This window comes from Budorcas taxicolor, chromosome 10, assembly GCF_023091745.1.
Source record: "Budorcas taxicolor isolate Tak-1 chromosome 10, Takin1.1, whole genome shotgun sequence".
In the NCBI taxonomy this organism is placed as follows: Eukaryota; Metazoa; Chordata; class Mammalia; order Artiodactyla; family Bovidae; genus Budorcas; species Budorcas taxicolor.
Window position 1 is genome coordinate 26,882,259 of NC_068919.1, and position 20,471 is coordinate 26,902,729.

The 20,471-nt window shown below is 40.3% G+C and overlaps 2 protein-coding genes across 2 annotated transcripts in view; one reads left to right on the forward strand and one right to left on the reverse strand.

Moving 5' to 3' along the window:
- Positions 1 to 16,086, forward strand: part of SLC12A6 (solute carrier family 12 member 6) — a 90,097-nt gene extending 74,011 nt beyond the window's left edge. Inside the window, exons 12-25 of the mRNA XM_052646129.1 lie at positions 204 to 261; positions 791 to 965; positions 1,267 to 1,385; positions 2,685 to 2,783; positions 5,281 to 5,400; positions 6,323 to 6,427; positions 6,808 to 6,976; positions 8,503 to 8,698; positions 9,507 to 9,676; positions 10,518 to 10,649; positions 11,253 to 11,360; positions 11,555 to 11,739; positions 12,129 to 12,262; positions 13,167 to 16,086. Of these exons, the coding sequence (XP_052502089.1) occupies positions 204 to 261; positions 791 to 965; positions 1,267 to 1,385; positions 2,685 to 2,783; positions 5,281 to 5,400; positions 6,323 to 6,427; positions 6,808 to 6,976; positions 8,503 to 8,698; positions 9,507 to 9,676; positions 10,518 to 10,649; positions 11,253 to 11,360; positions 11,555 to 11,739; positions 12,129 to 12,262; positions 13,167 to 13,258 (1,862 nt within the window). The 3' untranslated portion in view covers positions 13,259 to 16,086. The remainder of the gene's footprint in view (positions 1 to 203; positions 262 to 790; positions 966 to 1,266; positions 1,386 to 2,684; positions 2,784 to 5,280; positions 5,401 to 6,322; positions 6,428 to 6,807; positions 6,977 to 8,502; positions 8,699 to 9,506; positions 9,677 to 10,517; positions 10,650 to 11,252; positions 11,361 to 11,554; positions 11,740 to 12,128; positions 12,263 to 13,166) is intronic.
- EMC4 (ER membrane protein complex subunit 4) lies at positions 15,891 to 19,564 on the reverse strand. Its single transcript, XM_052646131.1, has 5 exons — positions 19,385 to 19,564; positions 18,952 to 19,066; positions 17,154 to 17,307; positions 16,668 to 16,828; positions 15,891 to 16,419 (listed from the first exon to the last, which is right to left on the reverse strand). The coding sequence occupies exons 1-5, from the start codon at positions 19,468 to 19,470 to the stop codon at positions 16,384 to 16,386; spliced, it is 552 nt and encodes a 183-aa protein (XP_052502091.1). The 5' UTR covers positions 19,471 to 19,564; the 3' UTR covers positions 15,891 to 16,383.
- Between the last annotated feature and the right edge of the window lie 907 nt (positions 19,565 to 20,471).

Here is a 20,471-nt window from a genome sequence, read left to right on the forward strand (position 1 = left end):
AGATCTCCCACTTTGCAGGCGGATTCTTTACCAGCTAAGCCACAAGGGAAACCCAGATAATCTACCTACCTCATCTCTACAACTCAAGAAAGAATTTATGAGATTAGTGAATTTAGCCGCTCATTTTACTGATAGAAATATCCTGAGTGTTTATGTTCATCTTAGAGGGTGAATGGCAGTTTCCTTGACTCTCAGTGTCTTAGATTTAAGCAATGTTGTCCTTTTTGGTGCATGTATTGAAGGTGTTGTCCTCAGAGACAAGTGAGTAATTGATTTCTTTTACAGCCACCTATCTATCTTCCATTATGTCTGATCATCCCATACAGCACCAGGACAGTTATAAACTCAAAACCCACCTGAGATGTGTATCACAAGTAACAACAGAAAGTACATATATATAGGTCCCCACAAGAGAGGCCAGTATGTTGTATATGATGCCACAAGTATTCTTCAGTAAAGCAGTGGATTTGTCTGAATACTGAGGATTTTCCTGTAGAATAAGAGCTGTTGGAAAACTGAGACTAAAAGTAAAAGAGGGCAAATAATAAAAATTTAAAACTTTTTTAAGTTTCTGTTTTCTGTATGAGACATAAGAGTGTCTGCTTGGCATTCTGAATAAAAGCTTGAAACTTACTTTCTTCATTTCTATCATACAGGCTACTGGTATTTTTCCTTTCTCATCTGTGAGCATAAAAAATTATAAATAGAAAAAATTGAGTGAATGTCTATCTAGCATTTTCATCTAAAGTTATTTCCAGGTTAAACGTCCCCACTCTGATTTCTCTCCCAGGTTTGGAGATGCTGTGAAAGGTAATCTGGTGGTAGGAACCTTATCTTGGCCGTCCCCATGGGTGATTGTTATTGGCTCCTTCTTCTCCACATGTGGGGCTGGGCTTCAGAGTCTCACAGGAGCACCGAGGCTGCTGCAGGCTATAGCCAAGGATAACATCATACCCTTTCTGAGGGTGAGTGACCCGATTCTATGCCCTCTTCCTTTTTTCTCAGGTTTTAGGAGAAACTGATCTTCACAGGCTTAGAAATCACTGGGCTGTGTAATATGAAGATGGGTTTTAGCACAAGACTCTGTATAGCCCTCTAAATCTCTAGTATGAGTTTATATGTGAGTGGAATAAAGGTATTTAAAAGCTGCCACAGTTGTAATGCTGTTATCTTAAAGATTCTGAAACTATAGCATAGAGGAATAAGGGAGCATTGACTCAAACCTTTCCCACACTCATCTGTCTGATACTTCTCTTCTATGTACAGGTTTTTGGTCACAGCAAAGCCAATGGGGAACCTACCTGGGCTTTACTTCTAACTGCTGCCATTGCAGAACTGGGAATCCTTATTGCCTCCCTGGATCTCGTGGCTCCTATTCTTTCCATGTAAGAGCCTGTTATTCTCTTCATTTGTTGTTGCATATGTGATGTCTAGGTTCATGGGAATTCCCTGGCGGTCCAGTGGTTAGGACTCCATGCTTTCACTCCCAAGGGCACAGGTCCAATCCCTGGTCAGGGAACTGAAATCCTACAAGCTACGCAGTGTGACTAGGAAAAAAAAAAGATAGGTGCAGTGTGGTCTCATCTATGTTTTTAAAAACGTAATAAATGGTAAAATATGCAAGGAGTGCTAAATGTTAGCAGTTATGATTGTGAATTTTCTCCCAAGTTTTTTTTTCTATACTTTTCTGCAAAAAACAGATACTATGATAATTTGAGGGGGAAGACTTTCATTAAAGCTTAGCTTATTTTCTGGCCCTCTAGGTTATTTTCAGTATGCTGAGGATAAGCATAAGATGACTAAGACACAACCTTAGAGAACTGATGGTAGATAAAGAAACCAGTGATCCTTGTCTAGTGTGGTGAATACTGTGGTCAGGGTGAACACTGCATGCTCTGTGAGCTCTACAGTGGTCCACCTAACTGGACTGAGAATCAGGAAAGGTTTTCTGGAGGAAGTGATGCTTATATCATGAAGTGAAGGGGTGAAGGAGATTCCAGGCAGGGAATGTGTGTGAAGGAATTGAGAGGTGAAATAGTGCAGTGCTTTCAGAGAAGTGAAAGTCTGGCTTTGAGAGTGGAAGGTGCGGGTAGGGTAAGTGCAGAGCAGGGAGTAAGCAGAAGTGGATCACAGAGGACCTGGAACTTTTCCTGAAAGTAGTGGATAATCCTTTGAGGACAAAATGGTCATATTTCTATTTCATAATGATGAATTCTGTATAAAAGATAGGTTAGGAGGAGGCCAAAATTGAGCCGAAAGTTGGAAGTTTCCAATGCCAGTTAGAAGCATATTTAACTAATCCAGCAAAGAACAAATGAGAGCCTGAAGATGCTGAGAGAAGTAGAGGTGGAAAGGAGAGGGGAAAAGTTCAGAGTTCTGTAAAGAGGGGGAATCCGTAGGACTTGATAAGTGAATTTGGAACAAGGTTGAGTAGTGAAGAGGAAACTGAGTATTATCCCAAGAGTAACTGGATAAAAAGTGGTAGTGTCTTTCACTTGAGTGAGAACTTAGAAGGTTGAGCAAGTTTGTGGGGAGGTGAAGTTTTTCTACACTCTATTCTTAATCAAAGGCTAGTGGGCTAGAACAAAGGCTTAAATACAGCGAAGCTCTCTAGTTATATAAAATAATCCTTGAAGAATCATTTTACAATAATAACCATCTCTCATGCTTTCTTATCCTGCCAGGTTTTTTCTCATGTGTTACCTCTTTGTGAATCTGGCGTGTGCCTTGCAAACGTTGCTTCGAACACCCAACTGGAGGCCCCGGTTCCGCTACTACCACTGGTTAGTCTGCTTTTCTTCTTCTTCCCCATGTTTGGAGAGAACTCATCATTGAACTTGAAAACTAGGAGATTCTGAACTCTCAATCCAGTTTTTTTTCTTGGCCATCTGTTTCATATTGTCTCTTTTATCTTCCTGTGTTCACATGAATTTCCACCATCCTACTGTGTTTTTTTTAGTACATAGTTCAGGCTCTCATTTCTTTGCTGGATTAATTAATCAAGTTTAATACATGGTTTTATAATAGCTTATAATACTCAATTGAGAATAAAGGTCAAAACTACGAAATAAATATTTCCAGGCTGCTGTGTTCCTCAGTTTGAAACAACCTACCTTTTGCTTATCGGATTGCCTGTTTACATCTTAGCTGAGCCCTGAGCTTCATTCCTTTCCATTTATCCTCTTATCTTCATCAGTTTTCCTCAGTGTTCATTCTCAGACTCTCTTCCTTATGACAGTTTTATTTAATTAAAGAGTATGAGCTGTGTCTCTGGTGGCTCGGTGGTAAAGAATCCATCTGCCAGTGCAGAGGACCATGGGTTCGATCCCTGGAGTGGGAAGATCCCATATGCTACGGAGCCACTAGGCCCACGCACCACAGTTTTTGAGCCTGTGCTCTTGAGCCCACGTCCGGCAACTAGTAAAGCCTGAGCGCCCCAGAGCCTGTGATCCGCAACAAGAGAAACTACCGCAATGAGGAGCCTCTGCACAACAGAGAAAAAGCCCCATGCATCAATGAAGACCCAGCACAACCAAAAATAAATAGATAAATAAATAAAATTATTTTTTTAAAAAAGAGAAGAAGAACCCATTCAAGTAAGTATTTTTTTTTAAAAGATCATGAGCCTATGGCATCGATGACCTGAGTTCAAGTTTAGCTCTACTATTTCCTAGCTTTGTAGCTTTCATCAAAGCACATAACCACATAAAATTTCATTTTATTCATTAATAAAATGGTACTAATCATATTAACTATCTCACAGGATTGTTTTGAGATAATCTAAAGTGCTTAACACAGTGCCTGGTACGTAGTAAAGCTCTTAATGAGATGTTGCTACTGCTGTTGCTGTTGTGTTCACATCTCAGTCCTTAAAGGAACTATCACATTTTTAGCTACCATCCCATTTTTCTTTCATAGCTAGAAGTTCTTTAATATGTCCTATTATATATTTGTTTGTACATTCCTCTTTGCTGACTTTTTCCTTGATCCCTTTCTAGCTTCACTTACCAGGGGTGGATAGTGATGCGACCTTTATCTGGCACAATTTTAGATCATCAACTGATCTTAATACCATTAATCCTCATTCTAGATTTAATGTTAGTTAAAAGTTCATTATGAATGTTCTTTTGTGTATTACCAGTTGTTTTTGTTTTTTTTTCCTCTTTCTCTTTACACCCTATATTTTCATTCATTGGATCTAAACTTCTCCAGATTAACAACTGCTCTGTTTGTTCTTTGAAATTTATCATACAACTTACTTCATTCTTTACACAGTACAACTTCAGTAAATGTAGTTGTCTATCTTATTTATTTAATCAAAACAAGAATTTCATTATTTTCTTCCAAGTTCCCTATGTAAAGTAAGGAAACTAATGGCAGATTTTTTTCAGTGGGTTCTGCAGGTATGCTAATAAATTTTCATAAAGTTTTTAGAAATATTCACATGAAATGCTTTTTTCCCTAAAGATTATAGAGTTGTTACTAATTCTGGCTACATGTCTCATCCCTGCTTTGCCATGTAGGTATTAATTGTCCTCATAACTGCAGATGACTTTTGTAGCATCCTGGTTCATTTATGTATTATTCCAGCAATAGGAAACATCAGCACTAAGGAGCTTCCCTGTGGCTCAAACAGTAAAGAATCTGCCTGCAATGTGGGAGACGTGGTTTCAGTCCCTAGGTCGGGAAGATCTCCTGGAGAAGGGAATGACAACCCGCTCCAGTATTCTTCCCTGAAGAATCCCATGGACAGAGGAGTCTGGTGGGCTACCGACCATGAGGTTGCAGAGTTGGACACGACTGAGCGACTGACACTTTCACTTTCTTTTCAGGGATGCTTTGGGGCTCAGTGCAGATCTGCTGATTGTTCCCAATCCATGATAAGATAACTATACAAACTAAGAAAAAAGGACTTACCTGGTGATCCAGTGGTTTAGACTACGTGTCTCCACTGCAGGGGGAATGAGGTCAATCCCTGGTTGGGGAAATGAAAGTCCTGCATGCCTCATGGCACAGTGCCCCCCTCGCCCCCTGCCACACACACGGGAAAATATGTTTAGAAACTTTTATACAAATTTGACATTGGCACGGCATCCAAACATATAACTTTTTTTTTTCTAGTAATTCAATTTTACTGCATTTTACAGAGGTTCTGTCTACAACATATTGGAGTTTTAAAAAATAATTTTTCACCAGTTTAAGAAGCACCTCTGTCACAGGCTTCTCTTATAGCTGCTTAAAGAAAACATTTTTTATTTGTTTTTGTCTTTAATTTTCCAGGGCACTCTCTTTCATGGGAATGAGTATCTGTCTGGCGCTGATGTTCATTTCTTCCTGGTATTATGCCATTGTAGCTATGGTAATAGCTGGTATGATCTACAAATACATCGAGTACCAAGGGTGAGTCTGTCGATACAATCTTGATTGATGCTAAAATTATGGAAACTGGCTAGTTTGGTTAGAGCCATACCAGTGAAAGTTACATTAGGGATCCAGATAACTTCATTCATCTGTACCTAAATTTTGATCATAAGGGGAAACTATTGAGAAAATATGGATCAGTGAAAAAATAAAAAGAGGTACTGAAATAATAATGATTCAGTTCAGTTCAGACTCTCAGTCGTGTCTGACTCTTTGTGACCCCATGAATCACAGCATGCCAGGCCTCCGTGTCCATCACCAACTCCTGGAGTTTACCCAAACTCATGTCCATCGAGTCGATGATGCCATCCAGCCATCTCATCCTCTGTCATCCCCTTCTCCTCCTGCCCCTAGTCCCTCCCAGCATCAGAGTCTTTTCCAATAATGATTAGTATTAAACAAATATAAATATTCTTGCTTATCTCTTCAGGCAAGGAATTGTGTCTGAGATGGAAAAGAAATCAGTCCTGAATAACTTTGTAACAACTTCATTAACAGCTTGCCCAAATTAGGAATAAATAACACTCTGATTTAGATTACATTGAGTTTTGCTTTCTCTGCATTATTTTTGAAATAATTTGAACTTTGGATCTATAGTAATTTCCTAATCCAAATTGCTGTTGAGCATTCTAGCTTTTCAACAGTTACATCGCAGGACAAATGAGTGACCCTCTCAGCGTTTATTCTGAACTGTCGTACAGTGCAGTGTGTTGATGGAGGATAGTGTTGATCTGCCTACAGTAGGTTCATTGTGTTAGTAGTGAGCATCATATAAATAGCTAATGCAATTTTTAATCTACTTTGTGTGTATGTTACTTTTAAATAGAGTAAATTTTAGTTTTTGAAATTGTACTTGCTAGATTTTAAGTCTGTCTCTGCTCTTTTCACCTCTTTCTCTCAGAGCTGAGAAAGAATGGGGTGATGGTATCCGCGGGCTGTCCCTCAGTGCAGCCCGATTTGCTTTGCTTAGGCTGGAGGAAGGACCGCCACACACTAAAAACTGGAGGTAAAAAAAAAATCAACAGAATTGGCACACAGAATTGTGTACTTCATTGATTACAGCAAAAGGAAATCGTGTGACCCAAGGAATTCGTGTAATGAACCTGTTCTGACTGATTCTAAATCCTTGATTTCTGTGACCTTTTAGTTATATGATACATGATCTAGACTTCTACCCTTTTCATTCTTCCTTCAAGACTGATCAACTTGAGATAATACTGGGAAAATTCAGAATGACTATATAGCCTCATCATTTTCTCTAATCTCTTCCTCTGCTAAAGTATATGTTTTATTCAGTTCTCCTAAATTAAAGGGTAGGATTGTCATTCTGTCCTCAGACCCAAAGTATTTTCTCATCCTGCCATCCCCCTGCCAACCTCTTTGCAGGCCTCAGCTGCTTGTATTGCTGAAACTAGATGAAGACCTACATGTCAAGCATCCTCGTCTCCTCACCTTTGCTTCACAGCTTAAGGCAGGAAAGGGTCTCACAATTGTGGGCTCTGTCATCGTTGGGAACTTCCTGGAGAATTATGGTGAAGCTTTAGCTGCTGAGCAGGTAACAATCAAGGCTTAATGACCTAGTAGAATTTAATTTAGCTTATGGTTTTGTGCAGCTGAATCATAAGACCTCAGACTTCTAAGTTGATCCCTTTCCTGAGCAACCTAAGAGGTGTCCTTCTTGTGCTGACTTGTATGGTCATATTCTCCAAATAATAAGGTGAACCAGAAGATAATAATTTATTCTTCCCATTTAAAACTTTCTAAACTATAAGATTATCAAGGCTAAGCACTATTTCCAAATAGACTCCAGACATTGGCTCAGCCCTGAGAGAAGTCACATAAATAAATCATCCCTTGAACCATGGTGATAATTCCTCTCAATCTAGTTGTGACACCAAGGAGCAATGAGCACATTTTCTTCCTCTTTACTAATCTTAATACATGGTAGCAGAACCAGGATTCTTTTGCCAAGTCTGATTAGTTTTTGGGAATTAAAGTTCTTCCTGAAGAAGAAAGTAGTTACCATTCTAATATTTATTATAAGCAATAGGTGGAACTACCCTGGGGAAATTTCAGTTGCATTTTAAAAATTTTACTGAGGGACTTCCCTGGTGGTCAAGTAGCTTAGACCCCGTGCTTCCAATGCAGAGGGGCAGGTTTCAATCCCTGGTCTTTGAACTAGACCCACATGCCACAACTAGAGAAGTCTGAGTGCCACAGTGAAAATTTACCAGCATAGCGTAAACAAACAAGTAAATGTAATAAAAAAATTTTTTTTAATTTACTAGATTTCATTTTGGAATGAAATGAAATGTTTAGCTTTGAAACACTAAAACTAGAAGTGCTGAAGAAACATTAGTCCAGAATGATCATAAAAATAAATAAAAAGCACAGTATTAGAAATCAAGAGACACTAATGAATCTAGATACACCCTGACTTAATCTGTGCCTTTGGGAAAATCATCCATTTTCCATATCATTATTCCCTTCACCATTCCACCAAGAGAGTGAAGTAAAAGAAATACAAGTGTCATTAATAATCACCATTAAAATATCAAAAGGAATGTGGAAATAGAAACAAAAAATAAAACATACCTGAGGAAATTCTGAAGTGAAACTGAATCATCATATTGAATTTCTAGTAATATGAGTCAGAGCAAGACTGACACTGAGGAAGGAAGACTATGTTCACACTAACCCTGGGCCATTAAGGGATACTGAATAGTTGCTTTGCGAAGATCCCTGTTCTCAATTTGTTTGGTATGTTAGAAGGAAAAGCAGAAGGGAGGGAAACGTAGAGGATCTCCATGTAGACAACTATCTGTGTATGTAGTAAGCACCTAAAAGGTGAAAAGGCAAAGGGGGGATGCTCATGCTATTACCATTCCTACTGAAACAACATAAGGTATTTTGACACCTTTTTTAAAATTTCATTGGGATAAATTAAACTTTTTTAATTGTTCTGTACAAGATATGATCTTATACAGAGTTTGGAAAGGAATATAATATGGAAAAGAAGTAAGAAGTTAAAAGACTCAGGATAAAGTAATCCAATTTTGAGGTTCTGGCTCTCTCTTTCAGACCATAAAGCATCTGATGGAGGCAGAGAAGGTGAAAGGATTCTCCCAGCTGGTGGTGGCCGCCAAACTGAGGGAGGGCATTTCCCACCTCATCCAGTCATGTGGCCTTGGGGGCATGAAGCACAACACAGTGGTGATGGGATGGCCAAACGGCTGGCGCCAGAGTGAAGATGCTCGAGCTTGGAAGACTTTTATTGGTACAAACCACTTCTTGTACTATCTTGAGGGCCCAAATAGAGGATATACTCTGACCCCATGCTCCAGCCTTGTACAGCAGAAATTCCGTTGTTGCTGAAACATAACCTTATAAGGGCACCTAAATAACTGTTGGGCTTCCCTGGAGGCACAGTGGTAAAGAATCCACCTGCCAAAGCAGGAGATGCAAGAGACTCAGGTTCAATCCTTGGGTTGGGAAGACCCCTGGAGGAAAAAATGGCAGTTTACTCAAGTATTCTTTCCTGGAAAATTCCATGAACAAAGGATCCTGGTGGGCTACTGTCTGTGGGGTCAAAAAGAGTCAGACATGACTGAGTGACTGAGCAGACAAGTGCAAATAACTATTAGTAGTAATAACTGATTCTACTCACCTCCTCCAGCCTCACATAATGTTCATCAGTTGTTTATCTTGCCAAGTCTTATGTTAGGAATTATCTCTGAAACTGTCATATTTCCATGTGTGATCTCCCACATTGGCATTCTCACAGGAGTTGGAGGAAGTGTTCTTCAACATCAAAATCTCCCAAATTCACATACCCCCCCCTTAGAAATATAGTAATCAGAATACACCTAGTGATGTAAATCATAGGTCTCAGTCTAATTCTGTTAGCTATTCAGATTTTTATTAATAAATTTTGTTACTTGATTTGGTATAACCTACTGTGTAAACAGGACACCCTATGCAAAGGACTGTAAAGGGGCATTACCCTTTCTTTGCGGACATGGTAGGAAGCAAGGCAAGCCTGAGGATTCATCTCTGCTTATCCCAAGTCTCTATTTTTCCTCTAGGCACAGTTCGAGTGACAACTGCTGCCCATCTGGCCCTGCTGGTGGCCAAAAACATCTCCTTCTTTCCCAGCAATGTGGAGCAGTTTTCTGAGGGCAACATTGATGTGTGGTGGATTGTACATGATGGGGGGATGCTCATGCTATTACCATTCCTACTGAAACAACATAAGGTATTTTGACACCTTTTTTAAAAAAGTCTGTCTCCTTCAACTTCTGTCCTGGTTGGTTCACTAGACAGTTTTTTTCTTTCATTCTGTAATGTTGGGGCTTAGAAATGTTGGAGATTATTCTTGGCCTTCCATAATCCCAGATTCAACCTTATGAGAAATAGTTTTCTTTGTAGTTGATATCTAACCATCTCCAAGAGAAATTCAGCAAGTTTATTAAGCCCTTGTGAAAAAACATTAACAAGTGAACATGTCCTGTTTTAAAAAAAAAAAAAAAGAGCAAAGTGCTGAAAACCTAAGAGGTATGTGTGTCTTACTCATCCTTTGGTGAGACTGAAGTAAATAGTAAAATAGTAAATATAGCCAGTGTCTGTCTTGGCTTGGCCCACCTCTCCCTTGAGGTATTTTTTTCTGTTCTTTCTGTTCCTTCCTTAATGAACTTTTTTTTTGCCACAGGGAAAAAATAAACAAACAGTATATTCTGCACGGTATCGTTAGTATGCTGTCTGACTAAGTTCAGTTCAGTTCAGTCGCTTAGTCGTGTCTGACTCTGCGACCCCATGAATTGCAGCACGCCAGGCCTCCCTGTCCATCACCAACTCCCGGAGTTCACTATTAATGTATCACATTCTGTCTTTTCCATTTTGCCAGTTTTTTTCTTGTTTAAACTATTTAATGTGTTCATAGTCAAACTTTTGCCCAAGTACAATAATATAGCAAGTAAGAAGCTAGGAACAAATACCTTGATACTATTCAAGGTTGTTTTAGGCAAAAATGCCATTTGAATAACTCTTTTCCTGCTTCCTTGCATTTAATTTCCCATGTATATATGGTACTTTCTCAGGTGTGGCGAAAATGCAGCATACGGATCTTCACAGTAGCCCAGCTAGAAGACAACAGTATTCAGATGAAGAAGGACCTGGCCACCTTCTTGTATCACCTTCGCATTGAGGCAGAGGTGGAAGTGGTAGAGATGGTGAGAAAACTGAGTTTGAGATCAGAGAAGCTACCCTTCTCCCATGTCCCACCCTGTCATTCTAGAATCTCTTCTAGTCTGGGAATTTCTTCAGTTGCAAATGTGGATTAATCCCTTAGTTCCAACAAAACTCTAGTATATTGATCTAGATAAGTATAGCACATATGTGGTGTGTATTTGGTGGTGGTTTTAAGTTTTGCTTTCTTGTTTATTATAGTCCTATTTCTGCCAGATTCTTGTCTTCTTAATACAGTTTTATTAAGTTTCTATTCATATATTCATGCTAAAGTCACAGATAGCTTTTTTTAATTTAATAACCTGGCAGTATTAAACTAACAGGATTTTGTGTTTTGTGTTTCAAGGAAACACATATGTAATGGTTAGATTGTGGGAGAGACTCAGAGCTCTGGATCTGATCTACAGGCCACAGCATTGTTTCATGTAGCTCAATCACTAAACAAAAACTGACACCTGGGTTGGTACTGTGATAGTTGGTCTGGTTTAATTTAGTGAGTGGAAACGAAAGTGCGTGTTTCTTGCTCCTTTGTGCTTACTGCTCATCCCTGAAGCTTATTGTGCCTATCTGTGTGGTGTGTATGGCAGCACGACAGTGACATATCCGCCTACACTTATGAGCGCACCCTGATGATGGAGCAGAGGTCACAGATGCTGCGGCACATGCGCCTGTCCAAGACGGAGCGAGACCGAGAGGTGAGGCTGCGCACCGGCCTCAGCCTGGCCGGGGGGGCCTTTCACCGGAAGGGAGGATGCAGTCTTCTCACAGCATGACACTCTTCCTTACCCGCTTTATTAGTCACTCCACAGTACCCACATTTTAAAATACTTAAAGATGATGCATGAGAGAAAACGGGTATAGTATCATAGTTGTGTTGGGCCTCCCCCAGGCACAGCTGGTGAAAGATCGGAACTCAATGCTACGACTGACCAGCATTGGCTCTGACGAGGATGACGAGACAGAGACTTATCAGGAGAAGGTGCACATGACGTGGACGAAAGACAAGTATATGGCGTCTCGGGGACAAAAGGCCAAGTCAATGGAAGGGTTCCAGGACCTGCTTAACATGCGTCCGTAAGTTTCCAACTCAAACCTAACGTAGTAGCCCCGTTAGTGCCACAGATGCAACTTTGCCTGGGTATACAGGATGGAATCTAGTCTTCATTTCACCCCAGATCCAGCCATCTTTCTGTTGTTTGCCTGTGCATACCAGCCACCAATTAATAGTGTACACAAACCATCTTTCTTCCTGCCCATACTGTGTTCCTGGTATAAAACAAACAAACACAGAATGAGAAAACCCATGATGTCAATATTATAAGGCAGTCATTTGTTCATTATGTTACTCATACTCTAAGCAAAAAACCTCTATTATCTCAGGTTTTTTAGAGTTGACGATATACCTTAGTTTTCTCTCTGCCATAACCTACTGCTGTTTCTAACCCCTCACTCTCCCCTTGCAGGGACCAGTCCAATGTGAGGCGGATGCATACAGCAGTCAAGCTCAATGAGGTTATAGTTAACAAGTCCCATGAAGCAAAGCTGGTTTTGTTGAATATGCCAGGGCCACCCCGAAACCCTGAGGGTGACGAAAACTGTATCCTTTCTGAGCACAGGATTGCTGGTAGGGAAAATCTAAATGTGTTTTAGATGAGACACTGAGTAACTATAAAGGTCACTGTCTATGACTTCCCCTCTTGAGAAGAGAAGACTGTTAAAAGTCTCAAGCAAGGACCCTTACTAAGAAGTGGTACTAGGCTTCTTTGGGGGAGCTGGGTGTAATGTTCTCTCTGAACCCTAGACAGATTTTTTAGGTGGTATATATGCACAATGACTTCTAATGTTCAGTATATAACACCATTTCTGATCATCCTAGAGATGGAACACCATATCCTTTCCCCTTTCCAGGCTCTTCCCACTTCACAAAGTCTGTCTTGGATGAAGTTAAAGGGGAATTTCCTCTAACTGAGAGGAAAAGACAAGGTTTCATCCTCTGAAATAGCAAAGACTGGATCATTTTACAAGTACCATTAAGGAAAAGAGGTTAAAAGAAAACAAAGAGTAAATCATCTGTATTTCAGTGAAACATAGGAAAAAGAAGTGGCAGGGAAAAAATGTAGCTCGAGGAGCTGCACTTGGAAATTATTTGGATTCTCTCTTGGAATCTTACAAGCTACCCTGTTGTGGCTTTTTCTCCCTTTTGGCTTATTTACTGTGTACTAATAACACATTACTTGTGGGTTCCCCCATTTAAAAATAACAAAAAAAAATCTAACAAGTGGGAAAGAATTTTGCATTAATATTATTTATGCCTAGAGACTAGATCCCCAGATTACTTCACAGAACTGAATTGAATGCAGAGTTCAGACGTCTCCAGTTCTGACTATATAATAGTTAAGCCTGTTGATTTTTCAGCTTTGTAGTCAGATAAACTCAGATTATCATGATGCCAGGTTGTAAGAATGCTCTTTTCCTACTTGTCTCCTTGACAATTTCTGAAGACATGGAGTTCCTAGAAGTACTCACTGAAGGACTAGAGCGAGTCCTTCTTGTCCGAGGTGGTGGCAGTGAAGTGATCACCATTTATTCATAATCTACTCCTGAATGACTCTGCTCGGCCTCACCTTCTGAAAAGGATTCTATCCTCCGTGGAAGTGCCGGCTCTTCATTACCATTCCCATCAACTAGAGACCTGTATTCTGTATACATCACGCTGAACTCTTAATGAGCTGAGCCTCAAGTCCTTGTGCAAGAAAGTACAAACCAATCTGTTCTTCGCTATCATATGACCTGCTGTCCTTAAAGAAGTAGATCTTCCCGCAACATCAGTACAATGCTCAAGGCCTACAAGCCATGCCTGTACCAGAATGAAGGCAACTTAGGCTGAACAAACTAAACCAATAAAATAAATTGGTAAAAGAGATGCTAGAAATTCAACTGAAGTCGAAAGGCAAATACACAAGTACACATCTAACATAAAAGATGAGTCTTAGAAGTCATGATTCAATGATGACACCATGGGGGTGACAGCCAGAGAGAGACAGCCTCATCATACTACGGAATTCCTGGCCAATTACATGGGGATCTTACATCTTGGTGTAGGTAACTGGCAGGCCAAGATGAAAATTTTCATCAGTGCATCCACTGCTCTCCGGGACTCTTAATTTTATATTAGGGTACTAATATGTAAAAACTGAAACGCGAAGCTGCAGCCTCTACTTCCTCCGAAACAAGGTTCCCCCCAAATATGTTTAGGGACACATACTATATTATATATTTCAGCTGTTTTTCAAAACCCATTCTGTGGTTAAGATTGTTATACAGGCACTGTTACCATGGAAATTGTTTTTTAGAAGGTTGAGTAAAAATTCTTTCAGGTTCTTTTCAAATGGACAAACTAAGGGAACTCCGAAAGGTATCTATCAAGATCTGGATAAATAGTCTGTAGTTACCTGTGTGATATGGGCAAAATACATAAGCTATTATCCAGGAAATATAGATGATAATGCATATTGACCAACAGATCCTCCTTTCCTTCTCCCTTTTATGTCCTCTGGGTTACAGGCACAGATCAAAAATCATAGTAACAAACGCTAGGAAGACTGGCAAAAATCCTTCCCTAAACCTCTGGACTATCCTTCAAAGGGAGAATCCAGCAGTGGAACTTGCGGTTTAGAGCCATACTCCTTCCATAGTGCCAAAGTTACTGAGCTGCTGCTATTCTTCTTACCTGCTTCACTGAAGTGGTGTATAACTGGCAATGACCTGAATCAAGAAACTTCTTTAAGAAACCTGTGGACTTATTCCCAAAGCCATAGTGAAGACTTGAGGCATGCGCCTCAGTGCTCAAAGTATGAGCTTTTTTTTTTTTCCAGTTCCTTATTCTGACTATAGAAACTTGGATCTGAACCCAAAAATTATCCAAATTAAGTCTTTTGCTATTTGTTTTCAGAAAGCTCAAAATGTGTCAAGAAAATACTTGTGCAAACTTCACTAATTTGCTAAGTTAATGATCACAAAACATCTGACTTTCAAGCACAGGGAAGCTACCCTGTGTGGCTGAGTGGTAATTTATGTGAAGTCTTCATTTATTTTACAGGATAGGGTATTTCAAGAAACTCTCTTGCCTGTATTCATGGCTGCTTTTGAAATTTATTTTATGAATGATAAATAGTCCCATTCTTTGATTACCAGTAGGATATGGAGCAAGCTGCTTTGCTCCATCGTCTGCAGACTATGCTTACCCTTATGGACAGAGGAGAAAAACCCTTCAATATGACTTAAGAAATTTGAGTCATTTTGATTTATTCCCTTTCCTCTTCTTTAAATGTCCAAGTTTAGTCAGGTAGCAATATTGTTTTGTTTTTGTTTTTTCCTGCTGCTTTCTGCAGAGGGTAGAAGCATTGTTTACAACTTCCATTGCAACACTCCATTGCTAAGTTGAGTTCAGCAGTAGCAGAACAAGTCTCCGAGGACCCAAGCTATTAATGACCCATGCTCTAAAGTCAGCTTGCCCAAGAATTCCTTTTTATTTACACACACCCTCTGGCCAAAGTGATACATGTATATGTATTTTTTTCCATATAGAAAAAACGTGGGCAGAAAATAAGGTTAGTTTTTAGAAGAGCTTTCTGTGGCTGGAGCTCTGTAAGAATCCTTTAAAGGGATAATGGAATTAGTGGCTGCTAATATAGCCCCTACTGCGCCCCTAAAACAATCACTGTTACATGGGGAAGTGGTTCTTGGGCCAGATTTAAACTCATCTCTGTCTAGAGCATTTCATGTCTACATGTCACTTATGTTTGCAAAGCATCTTGTCTCTTCATCACTGCAAATAAAGCAATACTGAAAACCTGACGAGAGAATGCATATTATGGGAGGGGGCTTTGTGTTTTAAGCAGGAAGAAAAAGGAAAGACATCTTCCTGCTTTTTGAATGAGATCCAGCTTTTAAGTCTTAGCTATGACTTTACCAGGGCAGGTTATGACAATATTCATTTTCTAATTGCTGGCCCTCTGCATTGCATAGCTATCTTAAAACTGAAGTTTGAATCGCAGCATCCGTTTGACAGGTTCCCAGTTCCTCTCGGGGGGAGGATCACCACTTTTTATCTTCCGTTGCCTCAGATTCCTGTTGCCCCAGCAGTCCTGCCAATCCTTACTCCCCCAAACGTGTTAAAAATCCATTTTTGTGGATATTAAAGTAGTTATTACACTGTAAGCATTTTATGCGCTTTTTTGGTCTGGTTTATTTTTCTTTTCATCATGTATGATCTGAATTCACATCTTCCACAAGTATCTCCAACAGAATTTTTATGTCCCAGCTTGTGTTAAATAGAAGTGAAATATTAAGGAGAATAGATATAAGGAAAACTTGTGCAACTTTTTTTTTAGTATTGTTCTCAGCCATTTAATTTATTAAAAGGAGATGCTGCTATGGTTCTTGATTTAACAGCAACCATTCTTTTGTTTACATAGTCATGGTTTTATTTGTTGTTTTGCTCTATACTGGAAACATAAATAAAGTTTTCTACCTTATTTTCAGTCAAGAGTTGTGGTATAGTTTTTGTGTGTTTGTAGTGAAACAGTCTTTCACCATGGAGAAAAGAGCTTTTGGTTCTTTTCAGCAGGAGATAATGTTAAGGGTTAATAAGCTGAGAAGGAGCCACTGGACATAAAGAATCCAGATATATAGGTACCAGGTGTTTCTTTCTTAAGTTCACAAAAGCAGTCCTCCTCCACTGAACTCCATCCTCTGAGAAACGAAAAAGTAAATAGGTTAATGGTGAATGAGTGTTGAAATACCTTCCTGAATTGACTACTTACTACTTTCACCACAAGCTCTATTTTACTTTATCTTTTAAGAATAACAACTCTCAAATTCCTAATGGATCTTATTTAAGAAATGAGCTCTAATACAAACTGTGATCCCCCGCCATCAAATGGGTCAGCTATTTACTGTACATTAGGGCTGCTCCAAATTTAACTTTCCTTTTGCCTTACCTCAGGGGGTTCAATGAAGGCTAACCAATCTGATGCATGTGTAGGCAACAGTCCCATTGACTGGCACTTATAAACAGCCAATGCCAAACCCATAAGGTTCCCAATGAGATACACCAAACCCTGAAGAAACTTCTGGCTTGAACTTTCTAGCATCTTGAACGCTGTTGGGGTAACAGAAAGTGTCAAAAACCAAAACAACTTTTTCTTCAGTATGAATCAGGCAATATATTAATATAAATAATACAAACAGCTCCATACTAAGATAGCAAATAGAACCATTAAAGATGAACAAAAACCCACAAGCACCATTTTCCCCTCATGCCACCACCACTGCCATCACCACCCTGCATGCAACTAGCCAAGAGCAAGCTCTGCCAAAGATTTACAGTGGGTTTTGCCAAAGAATTTGCCTCTGATTCTTAAAGCTTAGTTAGGGTGGATTATTATTTCAAGAATACTTACTGGCAAGAAAAAAAGAATACTTACTGGCTGAAATGGCCATAAGTGCCTGAATGGGTCGCCAAGCCATCATGCACACCATCATAGTAGGGAAGATGGAGATGGTATTGCCTGCCATGTACATGATGAAGAGGTTCATAGGAATCTGTTTCAGGGGACCCAAGGCAATGTCCCAGCAGCGCTACAACAAACACAGGTTAACCACTGATTACTATCCTTAGTCCCACATTTATCGTATCACTGACTTTAAAGTCAAATGAACACAATTCCCAGTTCTGTGCTTCTGAGCTAACTCCTCAATTCCACCACCTCTACCATTCTCTCACTTTGCCAAAGGAACCTTGCTCATCTACTAAAGATAAGGCATCCTCACTATTTTATGTTTTTCCCTATGGGTTTTCCAGATACCATTTTCCCCCCATGACTTTAGGTAAAGAAAGGACTTCCCTACTTTTGTTCTTATACTTCTGCACCTATCATTGTCCCATCTACAATTGAAGAACTAGGTAAAATCCACATAATGGTAGATCAGCACACCTCATTTACTAACAGGACAGACAAATCAAGATATGTAAGATGTGAATGACATTATTAACCCAACTGACACACAACACTGCACCTAACAGATAAAGAATTTACATGCTTTTCAAACACAGATGGGACATCTACAAAAACTGACAACTGAGCCATGGAGAACATGTCAGTAACTCTCAAATCATACAAAGCATATTATTTGGTTATAATGTAATTGAGCTAGAAATCAATAACAAAAAGATAACTAGAAATTTTTTCTTATGTCTTAGAATGAACAAATGTGCTCTAAATGATCCACTAATCAAAGCAGAACTGTCAGTGGAAAATAGAAAAATTAACTGATAACAAAAATACCATATATTAAAACTGTAAGACCCAGAGCTTTGAGAAATTTACACCTTTAAATACATATTAGAAGACTAAAAGTAATATCTAAGCATCTATTTCAAGAAATCAGAAGAATAATAAATTAGAGACACAGGGAAATGGAAGGAAATCAAAATGAGAGCAGAAACTAATGAAATTTGCTCTACATCAAGAAAGCCAAAGGGGCTTTTTGAAAAGCAGTATTAAGGCTGAGAGGAAAAAAAGCGCCAGGCACTGTTGCAGGCACTTGGGAGACAAACATCTTGCTCTCACAGAGCTTACAACAGTGAAGAGAGACAGTAAAATGTATGAATGATATGGATAAATATAAGAAGACAGGGAGTGCCATGAGGGTAGACTTCACTACAAAAGTAACATCTGAGAAACATAAAGGCGATGAGACAGCAAATCATAAAGGAATCTGGGGGAAAGGGGAAGAACAAGTACAAAAAGCCTGAAATAGGTTGCCCGGCATATTTAAGCAGCAGCAAGGAGGTCATTCTGGGGACAGGAGTGAACAAAAGGGAAAGAGGTAGGAGATGGAGTGACTTAGACCAGGATGATAGAGTAAAGCAAGAAATAAGATTTTCAATCTATTTGAACCAACAGACTACTCTGACAGATTGGATGAGTGGTATAAGGGTACCAGAGGAGAAAAAGGACTTCAACTGGAATGCGCTGCCCCAATAGATAACTTTCAACCTACTTTATTATACCTTATGTTCAACCGTCTTTTATTTTTCCAATTAGCACTTTTGGAGCTGATACGGTCAACTAATGTAACACTTATCTCAAGCAGTTTAGCTACCAAATATTCGGGATAAGGGCCATCTTCAGTAAGATATCCACATGCTGCCTGGAAGAAGAGGTAGGTGAGTAGCTCAGAACTGGCCCAAGGACTATGGTTACATCTATACCTCTGTACCTTCTCCACTAGGATCCGGTCTGTCTCTTGAACGCTGGTATCAGGCACTTGCTTGTCCAAGTAACCAACTGGGTACAGCGAGTCTCCCTGGCCACCGCCCCGGTCACTTCGGCCCCTACAGACGAAACCAAAAAAAACTAAGGCTGTAGCCTCCCACACTTCGTATCCCACATTTCCTGTTCTCATCATAGGAATAAAGATCCTTAGACGCATCTACCTATATTAGACCAAGCCCTCCCGTGGTTCGTCAGATCCTGGCCTACTGGGAAGGATGAAATAAGCATCCTTTGGACACAGAAACCTCCAGGCAGAGAAGCCATCAGCTCCCCAGGAGTCGTCTTTTTAGAGAGTTGTGCCTGAGGGCTCAGGTCCTATTCCTCCGGGGTAGTCCTACAGTGAAAGCTCTGATATCGAGCTTTGCCCAGCACTTCACCTGCTGCCTCCTCCAGGTCCGCTCAGCTCAATCGCCCACTTGAAGCGCCGGCCTCGGTTAGCCACCAAGCTCCCTTGGGCAGTCATGGCAGCAGCCGCCTACAAATGCGGCAAAGCTCTGGACCAAAGCGTAGCCAGATCCCAAACCCAAATACCTCGGCGACTTCCTGGGCTCACTCTGTAAGTCCATTTCCGGCGCGCAACTATAGACGTCACTTCCGCCCCGGAAATTGTCCCGTGGCCAATTGGTGAGCTTGGTGCTAAAGGGACTGTTGCGCTTTCTCTGCTTTCTGAAGAGACCTTCTGGGTGTTACTTGACCTCTGAGGTGCGGTTTATGGGACAGAGGAAAGTCTATACTGACCCTGCGTTAGAGGTTGAAGCCAAGAAAGTGAAGTGAAAGTTGCTCGGTCGTGTCCGACTCTTTGCGACCCCCGTGGACTGTATAGTCCATGGAATTCTCCAGGCAAGACTACTGGAGTTGGTAGCCTTTCCCTTCTCCAGGATATCTTCCCAACCCAGGGATGGAACTCAGGTCTCCCGCATTGTGGGCGGATTCTTTACCAGCTGAGCAACCAGGGACGCCCAAGAATAGTGGAGTGGGTAGCCTAGCCTTTCTCCAGCGGATCTTCCCGACCCAGGAATCGAACCGAGGTCTCCTGCATCGCAGGCAGACTCTTTACTAGCTGAGTTACCAGGGAAGCGTTGAAGGCAAGTGCTTCTGCAACTTTTACGCCTTCTTGGGAACACAAGTTCAAATTTCTGTTTATATTCGTGGTGAAACCACGCATTGTGTGACTTTGAGCGAGTTATTTAGTGGCTTCTGAGTGTTGAATGTCCACCGTATTCCAGGAGCTTTGTGTTTATTATATCCTTTAATTCTCACAGTAACACTGCGTCGTAGATAGTTCTATCCCTGCCCTGCACAAAACCTGGGAAGCCTGTGGGCGTTTTAAGACTCTTGGGCTCGAGATTCAGTTTACCTTTGAGTCCTGGCTTCACTACTTAATCGTGTGACTTTGGGGCAAGTCAGATTCTTTGTTTTCAAACCTTTTCATGCGTAACCTGCTTTTAAGGCTTGTTCTGAGTT